The sequence below is a fragment of the Rana temporaria genome, chromosome 3 (assembly GCF_905171775.1).
Source record: "Rana temporaria chromosome 3, aRanTem1.1, whole genome shotgun sequence".
In the NCBI taxonomy this organism is placed as follows: Eukaryota; Metazoa; Chordata; class Amphibia; order Anura; family Ranidae; genus Rana; species Rana temporaria.
In genome coordinates this window covers 196,144,028-196,160,517 of record NC_053491.1, presented here as the reverse complement: position 1 = coordinate 196,160,517, position 16,490 = coordinate 196,144,028, and the positions used below count along the sequence as shown (strand labels likewise).

The window sequence follows — 16,490 nt, the reverse complement described above, 5'->3', positions numbered from 1 at the left end:
AATGACGTCGCAAGGACGTCATTGGTTTTGACGTTAACGTAAATTACGTCCGGCCGTATTCGCGAACGACTTATGCAAACAACGTAAAAAATTCAAAACTCGGCGTGGGAACGACGGCCATACTTAACATAGGATACGCCGCACTTACCCCTGCTAAAGCAGGGGTAACTTTCCGCCGGAAAAAGCCGAACGCAAACGACGTAAAAAAAAATGCCGGGCGGTCGTTCGTTTCTGAATCGGCGTAAATGCTCATTAGCATATTCAACGTGTAAAAGATATGGAAGCGCCACCTAGCGGCCAGCCTGGAATTGCACCCTAAGATCCGACGGTGTAAGTCACTTACACCTGTCGGATCTTAGGCATATCTATGCGTAACCTGATTCTATGAATCAGGCGCATAGATACGACGGCCGGACTCAGAGATACGACGGCGTATCAGGAGATACGCCGTCGTATCTTCTTTCTGAATCCAGGCCCACGGTGTCTAGATAAAACCAGAAAAAAAAACACCAAAAAATCTTTTCATGAATAAAGCAATATTATCCTATGCAAGGCAAGGTTTTACATTTGACATAAAAGGTCCCCAAACTGAAACCCTTCTCTTGCTTTTAACCAACCTTTGGAGCACTATTCCTCCTACTGACACCAACATTGGTACACTATTTGTCCCACTGACACCAACAATGGGGTACTGACACCAACGATGGGGGGTGATTACTCTGACAGCAACAATAGAGCATTATTTCTCCCCCCATTAATCACAGGCACTAGGTAACATCTTAACTCCAACGGTGCACCAACCCTGTGGCATTTTCTTTTACTCCCACTGACCATGGGGAATTTTCTACTCCCAGTGACCAAAGTCTGGGCCTTCCTAATGCCGAGCACACACAGGCTGAATATCGCCCACATATGGTCAGTTTGAAAGGAAATGGCCAACTTTCAGCCCATGTGTCCAGCTCCCTGTCCCAAAGGGCATTCTGTAAAACCGGCATCCGATCAGTGCTGGCAGCAAATTGCTGTGAGTGCTGATCAGTGTGTCCTGGTAGGGAGGCGCTCCCCCCTGTCAGAACACAATAGTACAGCAGAGGAGTTTGCTGTACTAACATCATTTGTTTTAGTATAGCGGTCTGTCCGTTTTTTGTTCAGCGCACTGGATTGAAAAAAAAAAAAAAAAAACTTAAGCCTAGTACACACCAGTAGTTTTTTTTCCCATTCAACCCATTAGGACACTCGGTCAGTGTTCTCAGCTATTGGTTGAGAGTGCTAATCGGGAGTCGTCAGAAGACCTTTTTCCGTCATACCCCTTCAACTAGGTTTGTCCCGATACCGAGCATTTGTGAGAGTACTTGTACTCGCACAAATGCTCCCAATGCCTGACCCGATACTTGGTAAGTGGGCGGACTCAGTCGGCGGAGCCGGCGGGCTGCGTCAGTAGACGGTGCAGGCAGGCGGCGTCGGTGGGTGGAGCAAGCAGGCAGCGTCGGTGGGTGGAGCAAGCAGGCAGCGTCGGTGGGTGGAGCAGAAAGTGGCCTCAGTGGGCGGAGAAGACAGGCGGCCTCAGTGGGCGGAGAAGACAGGCGACCTCAGTGGGCAGAGCAGACAGGCGGCCTCAGTGGGCAGAGCAGGGCGGAGCTCGGGGAGTGGTCGGACGGCCTCAGTGGGGAAGTCAGCAGACCGGAGAGCGAGTCCTCACCTGCAGCAGAACTAGGTGAGGATAGTGATATTGACACTGGTTATTCGGACTTGGTGCTGTCATAACTATTAAATATGTATATTTACCACTTTTTATTTAGCTTTACTTTAAATATCTTGGGATGATTTGTGGAGCCAAGAGTCAGAGATCTGACCATTGCAATTTTCACCTGCCTGACTTTTTGCTAGTCAAACATGCGGTCTTCCAGCTCCTACCGTGTTTCCCCGAAAATAAGACCTACCCCGAAAGTAAGCCCTACTGTCATTTTTAGAGAAGGCTGCAATATAAGCCCTCCCCTGAAAATAAGCCCTAGTTTGGGGTTGTGTGGTCTAGACTGTGTATGTTTCTTTGGTGAATACCTTTGTTGCGGCGCTACTCAGCTGATCCCTGCTGCTCTCCTCCTCTTCTGTCAGCACGTATCTCGGCCCCCCTCCCTCTGTAGTGCTCAGAGCAGTTAAAGACCATTCAGGCGGTACATGGAAGCACCAATCGTCGCTCAGCTGATTCTCCGCTGCTCTCCTTCTGCCAGCTGTCAGCGTGGGATCTCGGGGTCCCCCTCCTTCTGCAGTGCTTGGAGTGGGAAAAGACCGTTCAGGCGGTACATGAATGTGCCGAGCGGCTCTCAGCTGATTCCCCGCTGCTCTCCTTCTGCCAGCTGTCAGCGGGGGATCTTGAGCCCCCCTCCCTCTGCAGTGCTTAGAGCATGGAAGACCGATCAGGCGGGTCACGGAAGGACCAAGGAAGGCGCTGTAGGAAGGTACGGTGCAAACTTTACATTGTATGGGGGCTTTAATACAGTGCATTTTATGATTTTACAGGCACTTTTAACTCCGTTCCAGGAGATGGGGAGAGAAGACAGCACATGACAAGCCCTACCCCGAAAATAAGCCCTACTGGGTCTTTTGTCAAAAAAAATTATATAAGACCCGGGCTTATTTTCAGGGAAACACAGTAGGTAACATTTTGCTAAAATAAAATATTTTGCTCCATGTGCTTGTTCTGGTTTCTGGAGAAGAGCAGTTGTATTTTACAGGTGGCGAGGAGGTGTTAAAACCCTTGAACCCAGTCCCACGGGAAATTAGTGTCTGTTTACTTGGCCTGGTGGAGGAGGTGGTCCCGTCTAGGGCTCACAGAACATTACTGAGTATCTTGTTGTTCTATGGGAAGAAAGCTATTTTGCTTAAATGGAGGAGTCCAGGGGCCCCGGAGGTTGCTTTTTTGGAAAGGTTTGGTAAACGCAATGCTTCCATATTATAAGGCAACGTACCTATCTCGGGGATGTGTTGGGAAATTCGAGAAGGTGTGGAGGGCCTGGTATGAATCTGACCAAACGGTTGGGTAAGGGGAAGGATAATTGAATCTTATTGATGCATGTGTAAGTTGTAGGGGGAACTCATTTCAGGTGCATCGGGAGTAATGTTTGTGACGTACCACTGAAGGGGAGTGCTGTTGCTAAATATGTCCTCAGATATGGTTTGGTGGGGAAGGGGAACTGAGTAGGGGGGGGGGGTGGGAGGGTTTTGTTGGGGAATATGCCATCTGCGATGGCACGGTTATATGTTCCCGGTCATGTTGACCGATAGTTAAGTTGGCGTTGTGCCAAGGAATGTTTTTGTTGTATGTGTATAAAACCTTTAATAAACAGAAATTTTCAAAAAAAAAAAAAAAACCTTGAACCCTGCACTAGCATGCCACAACTGCGTGCATTGCACGTGATCCCAGGGCGCTTACAGAACACCCTCATTCACTTCAATGATTCACATTCAGCCAGGGCTATGCCTGTCAAAAGTAATGAGGTATAATTAGGACCGTTGCAGTCGGTCACCGTCAGCTTGGAGATCCCGACGCCCATCTTGGCATACTTTCACTGATCAGTGCACAGAGGTAAGCATAGGCAATATAACATGGTGTCTGATCAGCTATAACAAAGTTGGAAAAAATCACAACCTGCTGAAATAGATTTCCTTAATTTCAATTACTCAAAACCCTTTTTCGTATAGGAGACATCATCTACACTGTTCTACATGACTTCTCCAAAATCAGCTGAATTGCGCAGACTCGATTCTCGTTTGGCCAACTCTGTTCTGCAAAATTAGGTGAAATATTCTAATGTGACCTTGGTAACAACACAAACTACACATAACTACTACTACATACCGTATACATTTTCACATAATATAACTGGATACTAACATTTATAGGTAAAGTTGATCTAGGAACAATCCGATTGCCTCTCGGGGGGATCAAAAAAAAATTTTCCGCTGCTGTAGCAAATTAAATCATGTTTCACTGGGGTTTATCGCCCTCCTCTGGATCAACTGTGGGTAGAGGATTGTGTATATTGGATTGCATGATTTATTTTTTGGTTGAACTAGATGGACTTGTGTCTTTTTTTAACCTGACTAACTATGGGCCAGATTCTCAGCAGAGTTACGACGGTGTATCTCAGGAAACACCGTCGTATCTCTGTTTTTTGGCCCGGGTATCTATGCGAGTGATTCCTAGAATAATTTTCGCATAGATACGGCCAAGATCCGACAGGTGTAAGTCACTTACACTGTCGGATCTTAAATGTAATTCGCCGCTGGCCACTAGGTGGCGTTTACGTTCAGGTCTCATTTGACTATGCAAATGAGCCTGATACGCCGATTCCCGAACGAATTTGCGTCGCGTAGTCGTCGTTTCCGTAGGCGTAAGGTTACCCCTGCTATATGAGGGGTAACCTTACGCCAGTCCGCTGTATGCCATGTTAAGTATGGCGTCGGGTCCGTGTCGTCTTTTCCCGTCGGGTACGTCGTTTTCCTAAGTCGTTCTTGAATACGACTTTACGTCAATGAAGCACACGTCGGCGTCATTGACATTTTCCGTCGTGAGCTGGAGCATGCGCACTGGGCTATTTTTCAGCCCGGCGCATGCGCAGTTCAATCGACACGGGGGCGCGCTTAATTTAAATACAAGCCGCCCCCTTTGAATTACACGGGGATACTCCGGGCCAATTACACTACGCCGCTGCAAACTACGGAGCAAGTGGTTGAAGAATACAGGACTTGCCCCGGTAAGTTGCGGCGGTGTAGTGTAAATGGCTTACGCTACGCCGCCGCAGAAAGTACCAGAATCTGGCCCTATGTATATATCTGTCAGATGTGCCCTAAGTTGGTATAAAGCATGTCAAAGATTACAGCCTTAAAAACTATATTACACAGATCCTATTCTTTAACAAATAGGAATGCAGAGTTCATATAGAGAAAAAAAGTACGCCAACCATGGTTTTGATTTGTAAGAAGTTGGCTTTTATCTTCTTCCAGCTTTCGAAGGCCTACAACCTAGGGCACCTATTCACCACCAAGAATGTGATTGTATCAATCCACATACATACCATTGGAGCTCTGTATAAAATCATACAAAGCATTTAGAAGACAGCGCAGTTAAGTTTCTCATGCATAATTTACTTCATTCTATGCATTACTCTATAGAAAACAACAAACAAGACAATACATGCGGAACAGAGTTATTGTCAGGATGATTATGCATATTTCATCCTTTCATCTATATATTAACTTTTTACCACTTCAATGGTTCATTTGCAATTACGTATACATGTACTGAAAGTCATCACCTAATGCAATAAAAGACTTCACGTCATGCTGACAGTCCGCTTATCTTTTACAAAACATACCAGCACCTCTATAAGTAACATTTAAGAACAAAAGGTCCACACAGCAAAAAATATGTAACTCAGATTTCAAGTATTGTTCACAATATAATATTGATGCGTTTACAGAAGAACAACGACCCATGTCAATAGCATTCTATCAGCAGCAAAAGTCCAATAATCGTAGCAGTAATTAGACTCGACAGTGATTAATTAAAACGCCTACCTGGGCTTTTTGTCTTCCTGACCTGGACTTTGATTTTGCTAGAGAGCTTATAAATTGCTGTCCCCATCCCAGACGATGTGTGTGGCTGTGAATCTGGGAAGCTCTACTGCTCGTGTATCAGAAAAGCCTTGGTAATTTCACTGCACTGACTCAGGGAGAACAGACTGAGTGCTGCTGATGCTGGAGAGAGAAGATCTCCACCACCGAGTCTGATACATAGCAGTCTGACCATGGTAAACATTGCAGGAAGTCTGCGTGTTCCTGGGCTAAGCCATGGAGTATTTGCCTTTCAAATACTCGACTACAGAACCGGCATAGTAGAGACCATTGATAGGTGAAGACATATTGAATTGTTTTCTTAAGTGTATATTTTATACATGAGGATATGAAGGGATAAAAACACTGCTTGGTGCTCACCTAGAAATCTGAGAACATAACCTGTACCTGATAGAAAAATAGATGACATAATAATGAAGTAAGAGTTATCTTGTCCCAACATCGGTCAAATATGAAACTTGATCCCAGGAGCTTGGTAAGTGACAGCAGAGGGAAGGCTTCTGTGGTCTTACATTTGCATTCCAACTCTGCAACGAGCCACCTGAACTCCTGGCAGAAATTATGTTATTTAACCTTTTATTTCCCCACTGATCAGCTTTATAATAAGCTCACTTGTCTGTTTTAATCTACACAGGCAAACTCCATAAAATTGTCTGCATGCATAAACAAACAATATCCCAAAAAATACTGACCCATGTTATATACACTACTCTACAAACTACCGACCTCTGTGCACTACCCTACAAACTACTGACCCCTGTGCACTACCCTACAAACTACTGACCCCTGTGCACTACGCTACAAACTACTGACCCCTGTGCACTACCCTACAAACTACTGACCCCTGTGCACTACCCTACAAACTACTGACCCCTGTGCACTACGCTACAAACTACTGACCCCTGTGCACTACCCTACAAACTACTGACCCCTGTGCACTACGCTACAAAATACTGACCCCTGTGCACTACCCTACAAACTACTGACCCCTGTGCACTACCCTACAAACTACTGACCCCTGTGCACTACGCTACAAACTACTGACCCCTGTGCACTATGCTACAAACTACTGACCCCTGTGCACTACGCTACAAACCCCTGTGCACTACACTGCAAACTACTGACCCCTGTACACTACGCTACAAAATACTGACCTCTATACACTACCCTAAAAACAATTGACCCCTGTACCCTGCCCTAAAAATTACTGACTCCTGTACTCTGCAAAACATTCTACTGACCCCTGTACACTGCCCAACATTCTACTGACCCCTGTACACTGCCCAACATTCTACTGACCCCTGTACACTGACCAACATTCTACTGACACCTGTACACTGACCAACATTCTACTGACACCTGTACACTGACCAACATTCTACTGATTGTTGTGCATTGCCTTAAAAAATACTGACCTCTGTACACTGCCCTACAAAATGCTGACCCCTGTACACTACCCTACATACTACTGGCCACTATAGATTGCCCTATCAAATATGGACCCCTGTACATGGCCCTACATACTACTGATACCCTTACACTGCCACACAAACTACTAACCCCTAAACTTCCCTACATACTAATGACCCCTGTACAGTTTCCCACTTACTGCTGTTCTTTATTCACTGCCCTACTTACTATTGACCCCTGTTCATGGCCCTACTTACTACTGGCCCCCGTTCACTGCCCTACTTACTACTGGCCCCTGTTCACTGCCCTACTTACTACTGGCCCCTGTTCACTGATCTACTTACTACTGGCCCCTGTTCACTGCCCTACTTGCTACTGGCCCCTGTTCACTGCCCTACTTGCTACTGGCCCCTGTTCACTGCCCTACTTGCTACTGGCCCCTGTTCACTGCCCTACTTACTACTGACCCATGTTCCCTGCCCTACTTGCTACTGACCCATGTTCACTGCCCCACTTACTACTGACCCCCATTCATAGCCTTACTTACTACTGAGCTCTGTACACATCTCCGCAGCAGGTCCAGTGCAATTTGCTAAAAACATGTGCCTTTTTTGGTCCGTTTCAGGTCTCAATTCAGCCCCAAATTTGGGCTAAAATCTGACCTGAAATGGTGAACCAGCACGCACCAGACCCCTGCTGTGCTATGGACCCGGCGATGGTGTGAACCCAGCCTTAAGGTAGGCCAAGTTCATATTTTCACAGTGACTTGTGTTTTAATTTTTTTTTTTTTTTTTTCATTCCATCTTTACTTTCATTGTGGCCTTGCCAGTTAATCTCTTGCATCTCCTCATCATTGCTTGCAATTTTGGTCTAGAAAAAGCACTGTGTTCACATCAGGAAATTAGGAGCAGAGTGTATATCGGACAGTTCAGTAGGTATTTTTTGCTACTTACAGGGGGTTAACACCTTATTTTGCTCTGACATCTGCTTTAGCAGCCTATCGTGTCCCAACCCACACCCTCTCTGGTGCTTGTGGATCCAGTTACTATTACTTTTCCATATATTCACAAGACCTGTTACTATGGCAGCATGATCTTCAAAATATAAGCTAGCTGGGGCCTGGTCCAACTTCTAGGTGGTCTGGGTGATAAGCAGATCTTCTTTCTTACCTGCAACTTTTTCACATTATATGAACTGCTGAGCAAAACATTTTTTTCATTAACATGTTTTGTTTCTGTTACTGTCGAAAAACAGTAAACTTTTCTAGTAAAGATTTATATAAATGTAGTGCTAGTCCCATAGAAGCTTCGCCAAAAGTTTCGCCCCACAGCCAGGCACACAGGCTCATTCACGCATTTCTTCAATGACCAGTCTAGGCGTGTTTTTGTTTTATTTTTGGAGAACTTGGATAGGGTTGAGGGAAATGAGGGGGATACTCCAAGAACAGGAACTATGTACAACTTGAGTATAGTTGTAAGTATTCTCTTTCTGGACAAGCTGTAGTATAGTCTGTACTTGTAACAAACAGTAGACTTAAGCTTTGGAACATCAGTAGTTAACTGCAAACTCCTTCCTTAGAGCTGTTAAAAGCAAAGTCCCTTTATAGAAGAATGGATGGACTAAGCTCTTTATAACATCAGCCGGTATCCCCTTTATTTAGACCCACAGATGACTTGCCCTATACCAGGGGGTAGGGTGGCAGCAGTCCAAAAGTCTCTAAGATATCTCAGAACCGTCTTTACTCAAAAGGCCCAAGGACAGCTGGTTGGCACCTTCCAAGCAACACCCTCCAGTGGTACCAGACCAGATTATGGCCGAAACAACAAATCGATTAATCGACAATTAATCGATTATGAAATTAATCGATTAATCGGCCAGTAACATAATGGGGTTAAAAAAACAAAAATGAGCCCTTTATAGTACAAAAAAGCAAATCGCTACTGTAAATATTACTTTCACTGTCCAACAGTAAAAAAAATGAACCCCTTACAGTAGCGATTATTTGCTCTTTTTGTACTTATTTTTGTTTTTTTAACCCCATTATGTTACTAAACATCTCAGGTCTGGGTCACACCTGTTTTTTGGTGCTTTTTTGCAGAAACACACTACAGTTCATTTACATGTTTTCCTATGGGACACGTTCACATCCATGATTTTTTTTTCAGCTGCTGCGTATTTGGAAAGGGCAAGGACTTTTAAACGCAAAACTGTGCTATTTTGTTTTTTTTGGTTCAATATACTTCAATGGAGAAGCTGCAGAAAAGCATGTAATGTGTTTTTGCGGCAATTCGTGTTTTGTAATCTGCCCAACAACAAATTGGCCAAAAAAAATTAAAAATGCAATTTTTTTTTTTTTTTAAAGGCTATTATCCGATTAATCGAAACAATAATCGGCTAACTAATCGATTATGAAAATAATCGTTAGTTGCAGCCCTAGACCAGATCTTCATGTAAAAGCCCCCCCAGTCAGCTATCCCATGGTCTCGGCATCCCAGGCCATCAGGTCACCCATCTGAGGCCTCACAACAAACGGACACATTGCCTGGAAGGGCAGCATGCCCTCCAGGTTGGACTAATCCTCTCCAGGAAACGACCCATATCCCGTTGTGCTCACAGAATATATACAGTCTTCCATCATGCCTTCAGAGCCTGCCTTTCTGGGATTGGCCAGGGCTATATCAATATTCATGCTACAATCTGCATAACTCCACACCTATGATCCAGAAGCTTCTGAAGCTGGCAGCAACTGACCATATTGAGCACACCTAACTTGCAGAATGCAGCTGCACTGATTACAGTGATCAAACTAATCTTACCTTATAATAATTACAGCCAGATGGAGTACAGAGAGACTAAATTTACCCATCAAAACATAGCTCCATCCATAAAAGTCAGTGGGCCAACACTAAATCTATCCATCTAATCCTAGCACCTACATTTGTGCTACATAAATGATATCAGTAGCTAAGGCTCCTAAAGAAATTATTTAAAGTAAGTTCCAATATTTAGCATGCTGATGTTTATACAGCAAGTACCGGGCTAAATGGGAAGGGCCCTGTGATACCTCCGAATGCTTTCTACAAAATATGGTTTTGCCAATTAGACTACATACCCTACAGAACGGAATTTATGATAGACTTTTACTGAAATTTTACTTTGTGTGTTGGAACGGTCAAGTATTTGGCATTAGGACCAAGACAATTTTTTGTAACGCTAATTTGTAACAGTTGTCCGTAAAAAAGAGTGAGCTGTGTGTAGTGTGCCCTGTTCCATCCTCCCTATCCAAAAGAAAGAGTCTGGCTGGATTAGTTGACTTGCCTTTCAACATCTTTTATTCCAGGTCAGTGATCCTACACAGGACAACAAGAACAGGAGTCTACTAAAGGTCACGTGTAGACACTTGATTTGTCTGAAGTGCTGTCACAATGAATAGACATTTTCAGAGATCCGTCTGGACAAAATCGCGTGCCCTAAGCCCAAATCATCTTCTCTATACAAGTGCCAACTCAAATGAACAGGCCAAGGCTTCAGAGTGAAGAATGTTCAGACGAACATGTCACACACACACACACACACACACACACTGCAAGGCAATGGAAAAACACAATATTATCACAGTGCTTTTGTATCTGCAGACATATGAACCAGCTTTGTGGGTCAAGAACATGTTATTCGCTCCGGTACTGTATAAAAAAAGTATAGAATTAGCTGTATTTGATAAAGAAAATTATGTAGAATACAGATGATTTCAGGAATGTATACACAAGATATTTTTATAAATCCACATCCTAATGTGTATGATGAAAGTGTAAATGACTAAAAATGTAGTCAAAATCATAATAAATACCGTATTTTCCGGCGTATAAGACGACTTTTTAACCCCTGAAATTCTTCTTAAAAGTCGGGGGTCGTCTTATACGCCGGTAACCTAACATGCACACCGCGGCCGTCCATTGTTCAAAAGCCGCACCACCTTCTTCTGCTATTCCATGATAGGAACACTCAGTTTTCCAGGAGACACTGTGTTCAGACCGAGGACGAGAGGGCCTCCGTGATAGGCGAACACTGAACACAGTGTCTCCTGGGAAGCTGAGTGTTCCGCCTATCACGGAACAGCAGAAGGAGGAGGAGCGGTTTTTGAAAAAATGGACGGCCACGGTCTGACAGATACTGCATGTCTTAGGATAAGGTAAGGGATCGTCAAGACATGCAGTGACACAGTGAGGCATGTAATGGGGCACAGTGAGTCTGGCATGTAGTGGCACAGTGAGGCATGTAATGGGGCACAGTGAGTCTGGCATGTAATGGCAGACACATCGGACACTTTTGACACCATTTTGGGACCATTGTCATTTTTACAGTGATCAGTGCTATAAAAATGCACTGATTACTGTGAAAATGACAATGGTAGTAAAGGGGTAAACAATTATGTAGCGCTAAAGGGGTTAAGTGTGACCTAGGGAGTGATTCTTACTGTTAAGGGGCGTGGGTACCAGTGACACATCACTGATCATCGTTCACGATCACGGAAACAGTGAGATCAGTGACATGTCACTAGGCAGAACAGGGGAATGCCTTGTTTACACAAGGCATCCCCCTGTTCTGCCTTTGCAGACCAAAAATCACGGGCCGCCCGCCGGGCGGCAAATTTAGAGTGACATACAGGTACGCCCATTTGCCTGCCCGTGCCATGTTGTCGACATACATCTGCCTGTGGCTGTCGGCGAGTGGTTAAAGTAGTTCAGCCTAAAACTAAAATCTCTAAATCTACTTGCAGCCACAATCTAAGATTAACCTATCTAGCCCTGTAAAGCAAAAAAAATAAAAAAAAAAATCGCAATACATACCGTTTCTGAAGCCGCTCCTGTCTGGTCCCAGGCTGAGCTGTCATCAGCGGCTTCTCTGTAGGTGTGTGCAGAAAAGGCAGCTCACACAAGCCCCCATAGTAAGTCTATGGGTGATGTCACTTTCCAGGCATTTCCTAGGCATTTTTGTCTCCTGCACACAGTATCTGCCGCTGGATACCGGACCGGAGCGGCGTCAGAAAAGGTATGTATACACAATCCAATTTTATGGCCATAATTGTCTGATGGACGTGTTGTGTCGGATAATTGGACCGTGTGTATGAAACCAGCACCATGTGTGTCTATGGACACACACACACACACAGCCTGGCTCGGGAGCGAGCCCACATGTTTGCCCTAAATGACGAGATCCCCCAACACAGAAGAGCAGCCCAGAGATTGCATTGAGCAGGCAAGTATAAACCGGTTTATTATTTTAATTTTAAAAAAATACTTTATAACAGTTTAAGGGGTTTATATATACAGTATCTCACAAAAGTCAGCACACCCCCCACATTTTTGTAAATATTTTATTATTTTCATGTGACAACACTGAAGAAATTACACTTTGCTACAATGTAAAGTAGTGAGTTTATAGGTTGTATAACAGTGTAAATTTGCCGCCCCCTCAAAATAACTCAACACAGCCATTAATGACTAAACCGCTGGCAACAAAAGTGAGTACACCCCTAAGTAAAATGTCCAAATTGGGCCCCAAAGTGTCAATATTTTGTGTGGTCACCATTATTTTCCAGAACTGCCTTAACCCTCTTGGGCATTGAGTTCACCAGAGCTTCAAAGGTTGCCACTGGAGTCCTCTTCCACTCCTCCATGACGACCTCACAGAGCTGGTGGATGTTAGAGACCTTGCGCTCCTCCACCTTCCTTTGAGGATGCCCCACAGATGCTCAATAGGGTTTAGGTCTGGAGACATGCTTGGCCAGTCCATCACCTTTACCCTCAGCTTCTTTAGCAAGGCAGTGGTCATCTTGGAGGTGAGGTTGGGGTCGTTATGTTGGAATACTGCCCTGCGGCTCAGTCTCCAAAGGGAGGGGATCATGCTCTGCTTCAGTATGTCACAGTACATGTTAAACACTAGTGGGCGTAGTCAGTAAGGCAGGGGAAGGAGCAATTGTGATATGCAAAGTGCAGATTTACTCAGAGCAGCAGTTTAGACTTAAAGTGGAGGTTCACCCTAAAAACTAATTTTTAACATTAGAGCCAGCATACTAAGGACATTTACTTTTGGCAGGTCATTTTTTTTTCTCTGTACATACCTTTATATCCTGATTTTGTCCAGGGCTTCTGCGTTCTGATGACTCCGGGACTGGGCGTTCCTATCCCAGCCTCAGGGTTCCGATGACTGCCGGACTGGGCGTTCCTATCCTTCGGTTCGATGATTGACGGCTTGTGAAACAGGTCCCCTGTCGCATAACGCGCGTCACCAGATTCCCGGAGATAGCCGAGCTGCGAGCCGGCACTATACGGCGCCTGCACCCGCCGTGTAGAGCCGACTGCGCAGGCGCCGTATAGTGCCGGCTTGCAGCTCGGCTATTTCCGGAAATCCGTTGACGCACATTGTGCGACAGGTCACCTGTTTCACAAGCCATCAATCATCGAACCAAAGGATATAAACGCCCAGTCCCACAGTCATCGGAACCTGGAAGCCCTGGACAAAATCAGGATATAAAAAGGTATGTACAGAGAAAAAAAAAAAGACCTCCCGAAAATAAATGTCCTTAGTATCATTAGTATGCTAGATCCAATTTAAAAAAAAATAATTTTTGGGTGAACCACCGCTTTAACTATAAAGTCAGCAAAATCTGGCTTGCGATTGGTTAGTAAGAGTTAATTCATTTTCCTCTTTCCATTATTGAGTGAGCCCATAGATTGTAAGAAATTCCGGGTATGACATTGGGAAAGTCTATTTATATCTTCCAAGTATGATTGAACCAAGAAGATAGTGTGTGTCTAGGAGTCTCCTAATGCAGTATTAGTTATCCGGTTGCCAGGATCTAGTGACGTAGAATATTGACTGTAACTAGATTTGCCAGTTTCTCTATTGACATGATTAACTTCAGAAAGACCAGAACACAGCATTGCATAAATTAATAATTAGCTGATGCCACTTTATTTCTAGATGTGATGTCTGCAGAGGAAGCCAGCAGCCCATTACAAGTTTTTCCGATTAACAGGGATGAAGTATTTTATTCTCATGCCATTTGACGCTGTAATACTTTGATGACAGTTCAGCCAATGGCAATTATTCAGCTGCAGGCAATTCTGACAATCCCAATCAATATAGTTGTATACTTTGAAAGAATACCAGAAAATTCATCATGGGTTTGAAACACACAGTTTTCTAAACACTAAATACCCACTTGCCCTCCAGAAGGTTTTCCCCCTTTCATAACCAGGCCATTTTTTGCTATTCAGCACCGTGCTACCTTAACTGACATTTGCGCGGTCATGCAACACTGTACATAAATCAAATTAATATAATTTTTTTCACACAAATAGAGCGTTCTTTTGGTGGTATTTGATCACCACTGGGTTTTTGTTTATATAAAAAAAGAAAAGACAAATATATATATATATATATATATATATATATATATATATATATATATATATATATATATATATATATATATATATATATATATATATATATATATATATATATATATATATATTTATATATTGTGACAGGAAGTCAGGTAAATCTGTGGGTGTTGTCACAAACGGGACATACATTTCTGCCTTGCTTAGACAATACACTAATCATTAGGCGTCGGCTGCGAGAAATAGCCAGACAAAGTCTAAGGCCCCGTACACACGAGAGAATTGATCCGCGGATCGGTTTCAGCGGATAGATCCGCTGGTGTGTACGGATATATTTCGGGCCGACCGATTTCCAGCGGATAAAAATTTCTTAGCATGCAAAGAAATCTATCCGCTGGAATCGGCTCCAGCGGATCGATCCGGTGGTCTGTACAGACTCACCGGATCGATCCGTCCGAACCCATCCCTCGCATGCGTCGTAATGATTCGACGCATGCGTGGAATTCCTTATATGACAGCGTCGCGCACGTCGCTGCGTCATCATCGCGGCGACGGCGCGACACGTCATCGCGATGGGAATTCGTCGCGGATTTCGATCCGATGGTGTGTACACTCCATCGGATCAAAATCCTCAGAGGATTTATCCGCGGAAACGGTCCGGAGGACCGTATCCGCGGATAAATCCTATCGTGTGTACTAGGCAAAAGGGCGTTGAAAGACTCCAGCTGTTCACGATGAGGCAGTTAAGGCCTCTATAAGTAGCCCAAAGGATTACCACTAATTGGCTGCATCACTCCTAAGGCTGTGTGAGTAGGAGAGCAGTGCCAGAAGGTCTTCGGTGGAGGTGAGGAGAGGATTGATTTTTCTGTGTGATAAAAATCAAAAAAGACTATTGTTTTGTGCTGTATGACCAGCACGGTCTACCCAGCAGTAGGCTGTGTTAGACTTCATAGATAGGTTCCTGTGTGAAAGGTGGACGCCCAGAGTGGCTAGGATTTTTTTTTTTTTTGTTTATGCTGTTTGGATGCTTGCAATTGTTTTCCAGCAAGATGGAAAAATAAACCAAAAACGTTGTTGTCAACCGTCTTCGACTGCCAGTCTGTATAAATTCAGTGTGTGGTGAACCCATCCAAGGGGTCACACACCCCGCTACCGAGCTAACCCCCTCACAATAATATATATATATATATATATATATATATATATACACACACACACAATATATATATATATATATATATATATATATATATATATATATATATATATATATATATATATATATATATATATATATATATATATATACACATATATACATACATATACATACATACATACATACATACATACATACATACACACACACACACACACAGATGAAACTCGAAAATTTTGAATAGTCGTGCAAAATTTAATTTGTTTCACTAATGCAACTTAAAAGGGTGAAACGAATATACGAGATAGACTCATTTTATGCAAAGCAACAAAGTTCAAGCCGTGATTTGTCATAATTGTGATGATTATGGCTTACAGCTCATGAAAACCCCAAATCCACAATTGCAGAAAATTTGAATATTACATGCAATCAATAAAACAAGGATTGTACATAGAACAATATCGGACCTCTGAAAAATATAAGCATGCATATGTACTCAGTACTTGGTTAGGGCCCCTTTTGTAGCAATTACTGCCTCAATGCGGCGTGGCATGGAAGCGATCAGCCTGTGGCACTGCTGAGGTGTTATGGAAGACCAGGATGCTTCAATAGCAGCCTTCAGCTCTTCTGCATTGTTTGGTCTCATGTCTCTCATCTTTCTCTTGGCAATGCCCCACAGATTCTCTATGGGGTTCAGATCAGGCGAGGTTGCGGGCCAATCAATCACAGTAATCCTACTGTCATTGAACCAGGTTTTGGTGCTTTTGGCAGTGTGGGCGGTGCCAAGTCCTGCTGGAAAAGTCGGCATCCCCATAGAGCTCATCTGCGTAAGGAAGCATGAAGTGCTCCAAAATCTCCTAGTAGACGGCTGCGTTGACCCT

General features: G+C 43.8%; 1 protein-coding gene across 4 annotated transcripts in view; it reads right to left on the bottom strand.

Moving 5' to 3' along the window:
• The window catches only part of RASSF3 (Ras association domain family member 3), a 207,761-nt gene that overhangs the window by 103,830 nt on the left and 87,441 nt on the right, over window positions 1-16,490 (bottom strand). Inside the window, exon 1 of one of the 4 annotated variants that reach the window (XM_040344073.1) lies at window positions 5,575-5,708. The exons of the other annotated variants lie outside the window; for them this stretch is intronic. Coding sequence (XP_040200007.1) covers window positions 5,575-5,641 — 67 coding nt within the window. The 5' untranslated portion in view covers window positions 5,642-5,708. Of the gene's footprint in view, window positions 1-5,574; window positions 5,709-16,490 lie in introns of those variants that run through there. 4 annotated transcript variants of the gene reach the window in all.